Source organism: Carassius auratus, chromosome 19 (assembly GCF_003368295.1).
Source record: "Carassius auratus strain Wakin chromosome 19, ASM336829v1, whole genome shotgun sequence".
NCBI classification, from domain to species: domain Eukaryota; kingdom Metazoa; phylum Chordata; class Actinopteri; order Cypriniformes; family Cyprinidae; genus Carassius; species Carassius auratus.
In genome coordinates, this window is record NC_039261.1 from 28,615,331 (window position 1) to 28,624,558 (window position 9,228).

At 35.0% G+C, this 9,228-nt stretch overlaps 1 protein-coding gene across 1 annotated transcript; it reads left to right on the plus strand.

Moving 5' to 3' along the window:
• Positions 1–815: 815 nt before the first annotated feature.
• On the plus strand, positions 816–3,703 carry LOC113120117 (thyrotropin-releasing hormone receptor-like). The gene is made up of 2 exons (XM_026290025.1): positions 816–1,963; positions 2,784–3,703. The coding sequence occupies exons 1-2, from the start codon at positions 1,190–1,192 to the stop codon at positions 3,207–3,209; spliced, it is 1,200 nt and encodes a 399-aa protein (XP_026145810.1). The 5' UTR covers positions 816–1,189; the 3' UTR covers positions 3,210–3,703.
• Positions 3,704–9,228: the final 5,525 nt, after the last annotated feature.

Sequence of the window (9,228 nt, forward strand, 5' to 3'; positions counted from 1 at the left end):
ACCTGGAAACCGCTCCTGTCTGAGCCAAATGAGAAGATTTCTTGGTCATTATAACAGGCTGAGCTATTTCTAGTCTAACAGAGTGTGCCTAAAATGAAATAAATTGAAAATGGGTTTTGACCAAAGAGGAGACAACAATGTCAAAAATGTCCTGGTTTGTTGTATTAAGCTTTTACATTTTATGTAAATGCCATTTGTTCAGTTGCATCCTCAGGCCTGTCACATTAAATTTAACCATTCTTACAATTCATGGATAGCTTTCATTAATTAAACTTCATAATGTCAAATAGATGCTGATGAAAAAAACAATACTCAAAAGCTTAAGTATTTAGGTTAAGACATGTTGAATATTTATATTAAATATTTAATTAAAACTACACGGAAAACATAAAAAAATGTTGTATATTGGAACGAACAGATACAAATAATCTGCAGAATTTTGTGTTTAATAAATAGACGCTTGCACATCGCGTTAAGGTACAGCAACACGCTGATCGAGCATTTTTATTATTATTGTTATTTACTTAATTATTTAAGATTTGGTCACATACATGTTTAAAACTTATTTTTATTTACTACTGACAAGTTCCTTTAAGATGTCTTAATTCTCAGACTATATAGCTAGCCTACACAAATAAGGAAAAATATTAAATCAAGTCACGTGCATGAATAAGACCGATATAAACAATCCTTATCTTTAAATCAAAACTTGTGTCGCATATCAGTGACACGGGATATTAATAGGACCATAAAATCTTTCATAAAATTAACCAAGGTCATAAGATATTGTATAAGACTCGAAGCATTATGCCAGGTTTTCGTTGGACTGAACTGCGTGCGTGAAACGCCCCCTTTTCGGATCACGCAGCCAAAGCGAGACTAAATTGAGCAGCATGTTCATGAGATCCATCATCTGATCTACAGCAGCAGCAGAGAGCACATCTGTCTTCATTCTATTCCATTACATTGAGAGGAGAATCAACTCTGGAGGTCGATTTATGTTATGATTTATATTGTAAACTAATATAAATCAGTGTTCTCTGATGACCAAGAACTAAACAAGAACTGAACTGGAGACGCATTTCAAAGTTCTAAGAGGGATGAGCCGCATTTAATTATGTCAGCTCAACGGAACTAAAAGCCTTTCTAATCTGATTTTCTGAACTTTTTTTTTTTTTTTTTTTTGAGAATGGAGAACTTGACAGTATTCAACGATACTCTGGAAACTTGGACTGACCGCAGTGTCAAATACAAGGTGATCAGCGTCCTCATAGTTTTCCTCATATGCGCTCTCGGGATAGTTGGAAACGTGATGGTCATCCTGGTGGTCCTCACTACCAAACATATGCGGACCCCGACCAATGGCTATCTGGTCAGTTTGGCTGTCGCAGACCTGATGGTGTTGATGGCAGCCGGTCTGCCGAGCATAGCGGACAGTTTGTTCGGTTCGTGGATTTTTGGGCACGCGGGGTGCTTGTGCATCACATACTTCCAGTATCTAGGAATCAACGCATCCTCGTGCTCCATAACAGCGTTCACTATAGAGAGATACATCGCTATATGTCACCCGATCAAAGCGCAGTTTTTATGCACACTGTCTCGCGCGAAGAAAATTATTTTGGGAGTTTGGGTTTTCACGTCGCTTTACTGCGTAATGTGGTTTTACTTGTCCGATATTCAACAGGTGCTCTACAAAGATGTGACCATAATAACGTGCGCTTACAAAGTGTCCAGAAACCTTTACCTACCCATATATTTTTTCGATTTTGGCATCTTTTTTGTCCTGCCACTCACTCTTGCTACTGTCCTGTACGGCCTCATTGCGAGAATCTTGTTTCTTAATCCTCTTCCATCGGACACCAAGGAGGACAAGAACGGGCATTACAACTTCTCCAAAGCCCAAAAGTACAAGATGAAGAACTCCAGCCGCTGCTCCAGCACGACCGCAGCATCCAGGAGACAGGTGAGAGGAACATCTGAAGTAGATTTAAAACATGAAAATATGTTCTGAATCTAGTCGAAAGTGGCATGCAAAAAATTGACACGTATGGTACGTTTGTTCTTCTTTTCCTGAATTCTGCATGAATTGAAATAAAATGATTAAATACAGCAAAATTACACATTTAATGTTTTTTTCAGCTTGAATGAAAAAAAAATAGATTACTGAATAGATCGTCCATCCTTCTAGATAGATATATAGATTGGCAGATAGACATAGATCTATCAGTCTTTACTAGGATGGATGGATGGGTGGGTGGATGGATAGATAGATAGATAGAGACCTATCAGTCTAGACAGACAGACAGACAAATAGATAGATAGACAGATAGATAGATAGACCCACATACATATATTAGTCTATCTATCCATCCATCTATCTATCTAGATAGACAGACAGACACCTCTGTCTATACAGACAGATAGATATACCTAGCAGTCTATACAGACAGACAGATAGATAGACAGACAGACAGATAGATAGAGACCTATCAGTCTATACAGACTGACAGATAGACAAACAGACAGATATATATACCTAGCAGTCTACAGACAGACAGATAGATATATCAGTCTATCTATCTCTATAGACTGATAGTTCTTAGATAGATATACCTTGCAGTCTATACAGATAGATAGATAGATAGATAGATACCTATCAGTCTACACCGATAGATAGATAGACAGACAGACAGATACATAGATAGATATGTCATTAAAAAACATGTTTTACACTGAACTGATATGGATTTCATAACACTGTTACGGTGATTTCTTCCTGAAAGGTAACAAAAATGCTGGCAGTGGTGGTTGTTCTGTTTGCGGTGCTGTGGATGCCGTACCGCACTCTGGTGGTGGTGAACTCCTTCCTGCAAGAGGCCTACCTGGACACCTGGTTTCTGCTGTTCTGCCGCACGTGTGTGTACCTCAACAGCGCCATCAACCCTCTGATCTACAACGCCATGTCTCAGAAGTTCCGCGCCGCCTTCCGAAGGCTCTGCCGCTGCGGACCCAATGCCCAGGCGACCAAAGCAGCCTATAGTGTGGCTCTAACCTACAGTGTGGCCAAGGAAACATCAACGGTGGAAAGCACAGGGCATTTTTCAACCGAGATAGACGATTTGACACCGACAGATGAGCTGTTTCCTGATAAGAAGCTTCTGTATCCAGAGGACTCTGACTTTAGGAAGGAGACTTTCTGTCAGGCCTGAAAAACTCACAACAGCGACACACCACAAATCTCAGAACACTACAGATCTAACATAGCACTACACACTGAACTGCAGGAACAGCACTTTGAAAGTTTCACTTTATCTTGGTCTAAAAAAAAGCATGCTCAATACAGTCGAATTCATCTTCCTGTCTTGTTCACTTGCCAAACAGCTCTTTAGAATATAAAAATGAAACCACCATTACATAAGTTGCATAGTTGCATTATCTGCTGGAGTCATGATTCTTAATTAAAATCACTGCGTACTGCATATGTAATGCAGGGTAAACTGAAGTACATATTGATCTGAAAATATCTTCAGGGGTTGCCATTGTGATTAATGAGTGGCCTTTTACCCTGCAGACCCCTGGGAAAAAAACTGAAACTGCTTTATTCTGCAGTTGGAGTAGTTTCAGGAATGTTAAATAAGAGTTAACTTACTTTACATCCTACTATAAAGAAATATATATTTATATATAGAAATATATATTTATATATTACACGCTTTCCATCTACTAAAACTAAAAATGAATGCATAGTTTGTTTTTTTCGTCAATTTGATGTGTGAAAGTCATTGGCATTCTGATTGAAAATTTAGACTAGAAGTTTATGAGCACCTTTTTATGTAAACTGAATGTAAATAAGCAAATTAATGAACAGATGCATGAATAAAAGATTAAATAGATATTATATTTTTACATCAACAGCATTTATGTAAAATCTGAAGCTGAATATATGATATAATATGTGATTTGATGTGCCATTAGCTCCACCAGCTGGACAGAGTTGCCAGGTGTGCAAAACAAAACCATTCTAATTGCTAATAAAGCTATTTATTTTTTACTGTAAAATCCTTTGAAATAAGATTCTGCGACAAGAGCAAAAGTAGCCCAAACCTGTGGGAAAACCACACACTTGGCAACACTGCAACTAGAAATGCATGAATAATCATTGTTTTCTCACACGTCTCCCAAACGCTCCCCTTGATTGCCAATGGTCATATAAAACAATTAGTCCCGCCCCAAACCTGTGCTATAGGTTGAGCCAATGTCGCTATGTCCTGCAGCAAACCTTCAGAGAAATGAAAAAAAAAAAGATTGTGTGTAGTGTACTGTCTTACTTATACGTAATGACTACTCAGAATATAAACCAGGATAGAATAAAGAATTTTAACATGTATTCAGCTTTAAATATAATAGTTATGTCATTTTTGAGTATAGCTAATTTAGATTACCGAGTAATTGAATGTATGAAAAAATGTCTAAAAATACTTCACCATTGTTCATTCTCTTGTATCATAAATGGGTAGACAGCATATGATTGTATTTGTGAACGTCATACTAGCCCAATAAGCTAAATCCCACCACATGGCTTTGTACATGGTTAAATGTCTTGTTTTCTCGGTATTTATCACATCTGACTGTTTATTCAATTATTCTACATTAATATGATTTAGGTTTTGAATATAATATAATATCTTAGTGTTCTTGATGTGAAAAATGGTCTCTGTTTTGTTTTGATGGCTTGTCAGGTTTGCTGTATTGTTGTCAATGAATAGGCTATTTTAGTGATATTTTAGTGAATAGGCAACTTCAGTTTAAACCGAAGTTTTTAGAAAGTTACAGTCATACAAATGTGTTTGACACTTGTCTCTACACACAGAGATGTTTTAAAGTGTTAATGCATATCATACTGTATATAAATTTTGAGCTCTTTTCTTTAAATTGTGCTGTAATTGTGGTCTCAGTTTGCTGAATGCTTGCCAGGTATACCGTTGATATATTTGATGTTGAAGCATGCAATCAAACACATTCGTATCCATATTATAACTATGATATGTATATTTGCTATTTTGCATTTGTGTTATTCTCCAGGGGTTAACTAAAGCAGTTATATCTACATCTATTTTAAAACATATTTCTGAATAAAATAAATGTACTGGTTCATGAAAGACTCAATTATGTTAAATTCATTATTTTATATTCTTACAATAGTGGCGGTTTCTGAAAATCTTTTCTGATTTACATGAATTTTCAAACAGTACTGAATAATGCTCTGCATAATGCTGCACTGATGTCTAATTGGTCTATTTAAACTTAATTATACTGGGACTAGCACATTTCTACTGCCATTTGAAGTTAACTTTCAGAAACAGAGTGCCAAGTACCTCCATTCATACAAAATACTCAGCTAATCAATTCAACATTGTGGCAAATGGATGAAAGAACAAAAAGATATTTAAAAGACTGACCACTGTGTTCCTATACTGGCAAGCTCAGCAGAAGAAACACATAAAACATTAAATATAATTCAGTAAGTAGGCACCTTGAGCCTAATTCAACATTGCTATCCATCCTTTATTCAGTATATTAGAAAAAACAAATCACAAGTGCATTATCAAATTACATTCTAGCAAACACAGATGTTCATGTGCTCAAGTGGATTTAAGAAAGGCCAGTTTTGTCAGCTCGTCAACTGAAAAAAGAAAAACAGAAAATGGTGGTCTCAAACCTAAAACTATTGTTTGGACCCCACTGTTCTTCAAAATATCTCGTACAAAAAGGTTTGGACCAACATGGGGTGAGTAAATGATGAAAGAATTGTTATTTTAGGGTGAACTATCCCTTTAAATAAACAAAAATGGAAATGTAAAAATTTTAATTAATGAGTATTAAATAAATATGAAATCTGGAGCCTAAACGATTCTGTTTGATGCAGATCTTTTGGAAACTTTGCTTTTTGTTCATGCAAAAGGTCAAGGCTATTTTACCTCCTGCAAGTGATACATTTTCTGTTGGTCCCTTTAATTAGCTCTGCTTTTACCTTTTCTTCTTCCTCTTATCATCCACATATTATGTCCCCTGTCTGTTTAAAATTAGATTCTGCTTGTAATGATAGTAATGGCCTTATCATCATTTACACTTCAAATTATCTCCGACTGAATATCAGAAGTTGAAGTAAATTCATTGTCAGATTATTCAACTCCACTGAATAAAATAAGACGAAATTACTCTAATTACACAGCATTATGGTGTTTATGTAACCATTGCTACAACACAACTGTCAAGATATCATGCATGTTGAAAATTTGATGTCTAGACTTCCCCTAAACCGAAGTCCGAAGTCCACTGGCAATTAAAAAGTATATATTGAAATATATATATTGCAAACACATGCATTTAATCATGCAAAAAAACTAACAAAAAAAAAACATCAAAATGGTCAAAAAAAAAAGTGTAAAAATGGGAAAGGCCTGAAGTTAAACTGTTATGCTGTCTTCAGTTAGAATGAAAAGAAAACAGAGAAGTGACTATCCAAAAATATGAAAGTTATTTATGAATATCAGTACCAGTTACATAATAATAAAAGTCAACTTGGTGGGAACATTGGAAGCACCTTGGGCAGAATTTGTATTTTTTTATGCTGGCATACAATTGTGTCAAGTTTGTGTTTTAATAACATTAAATCAACAATAAAATCTGACAGTGGTGTCTAAGTCTTAAATTAAATATTATATATTTATGCATTTATCTGATGCTTTTATCCAAAGCGACTTAAAGTGCATTCAGGCTATCAATTTTTACCGATCACACATACATTTTTTGTATCTTTTTGACCTTCCATTCTAACTTTTCATTGAAGTAAAGTAATTCAAAATGGGGAGTAAATCTCATGATGAATTAATTATATATATATATATATATATATATATATATATATATATATATATATATATAAAATAAAATCTCTTTGTAAAAAGCAATTTGCTTCTTTAACTGAAAGTCACAACTTCGATTCCTTCGCCTGACGCAATAGAAAGAGGATTTTAGTATAACTAGCTTCATGCAGTCCATTCCAACGAAAAATCTAGGACAAAAGAAATCTACACACGCTCCAATAAAACATATACTGTATGAGCCTCAAAATATGCTGAAAATTACACTAATTAAAGAGTAGCTCTAAATATAAACCTACAACCAGCAATTGTGCAAATTGCTCACCATACAGCTTTCAGGATTGTTGAGAGGGCCATAATTTGAAACATTCAGTTAGATATGATTATCACTGTGCTACAACCTATCTGCCCTGCAGACCACACACCTTCTGCACTGTGCTGTGTTCATTATAACAGGGATGGTCGAAGTTTGGCACATCCCTTCACTCACTTGCATACAAGTTGTTTCACAAACCCTATCAATGGCAGTTTACATTTCACACCAAAACGCATCTTTTGCTAATCTTGCCAAATTTTAAATTAAATCTAATTCATAAAAATACATAGATACATTTCAATATAAGAGATGAAAATGTTAATTATATATAAATAAAATACACTGCAAAAAAATTAAATAAATGCATAGGGATAATAATACGAAATAATGCAGACCTTTTTAATGTTTTGGACTAAATCCAACAAGATGCTTTTAAAACATTAAATCATTTCACCACACAGAGTCTGTGCCAAAGCCCACAGCTTTGTTCAATGTCATTGTTCCCCTTTTCTCCCCAGACGCAATTATTCACAAAAGATGGATGTGATCTGTTGCAGGAAAAAAGGACTGTAATTATATTAACTTGGCTTTGGTGTCACCTTAGTTTTTATCTGTGATGAAGTCGCATTCTCTCTCTTTTTTTTTCTTTTTTATCACAGAACAAGACCTTATTTTATCACACAGCATATTCAGTCTGAAATTAATAGGCCAGAAAATAAGTTGTTCTTGAGAATAACACATCCAATACAGCTCCTTTTCATACCCCATTTATCCCTGCTTCTCTCTTTTCATCTTTCTCATCAATTCACAGTTTTTCCTCGCTCTTTCGCAAAAGCATCTCACATCTAAAGTAAGTTAATCATGACGTGCAGTTCTATATCCCAGAGCTAATCAGTTTAAAACAACAGTGTTTATTTGGTGAGAAAGACCCCCAAATAACTCCGAGGTCTACTGGACTAGAAGATTCTTGTATATGACTGGTTTGGATTTGGGGGGAAATTGGTAATAAAATATAAAGACAAGCACAGTCTGCTTAAATAGCAGTGTTCTAAAAACACTCCACAATAATTGCTTAATATAAACCATGGCTCAAACAAAAAAGACCTCAGAACACTTAAGCTATTACTTAGAACTGCTGCTCAAATTGTAATATTTACACAATGAAATCTTGTTAACTTCAAGAGGAATATTTAAGACTTTATTCAGCTACTGTTGTGACTTCATGACAAAAATTCAAGCAAATACAAAAGGTCTCACAGAATTTTTCCTAGCTGCTTTGTATATGATCAAGCAGTTAAACATGATAAAGTTTTGTTTCCCCCCTCATGGTTATCAAGGCTACATCTGAATAAAAATACAGTAAGGATAGTGATAATAATAAGAAGAATCATTATTGATAACCAAGCAAATTAGAATGATTTCTGGAGACACTGAAACTGGAATAATAACTGCTTTGCCATATTAAAACACAGAAGTCAACATTTGAAATGGTTCAAAACCCTTCATCAGCGTTTCCTAAAGTCTAAATGCATTCTTGTCTTAGGACAACTTTGATTAACTTTTTTGATCCACTTCAAATGTTTACTACTGTATTTTAAATTGCAATAATATTTCACAGTGTTACAGTTTTTACAGTAATTTCATCAAACGTGTTTTTTTTTTTTTAAACCATTGTGTATACAACAGTAATGCTGTTTTGTCACACCAATGAGAGTGAAATAAGGGATTGAATAATATTCAGTAATCTTTACTGGTGCTCTGGTGTTTATAGCGAGACCCTGAAGTTTGTAGCGCCATAAAGCAAATCATCTACCGAGGTTATAATTTTATTAACATCTCCAGTACCTCCCTTTGAAACTCCACATTCAGAGTGAAACCAATCACTCATTCCACATCCAAATATCCTGTTTTGAAACCAACAAACACAGAAATGCATTCCAGTCCATGAGCCCGAGGGTAAGCTAATGCAATATCGACTTGGACCTCAGGCTATGTTTGGACCTGCAGAGTTTAACCATTAATTGTTAT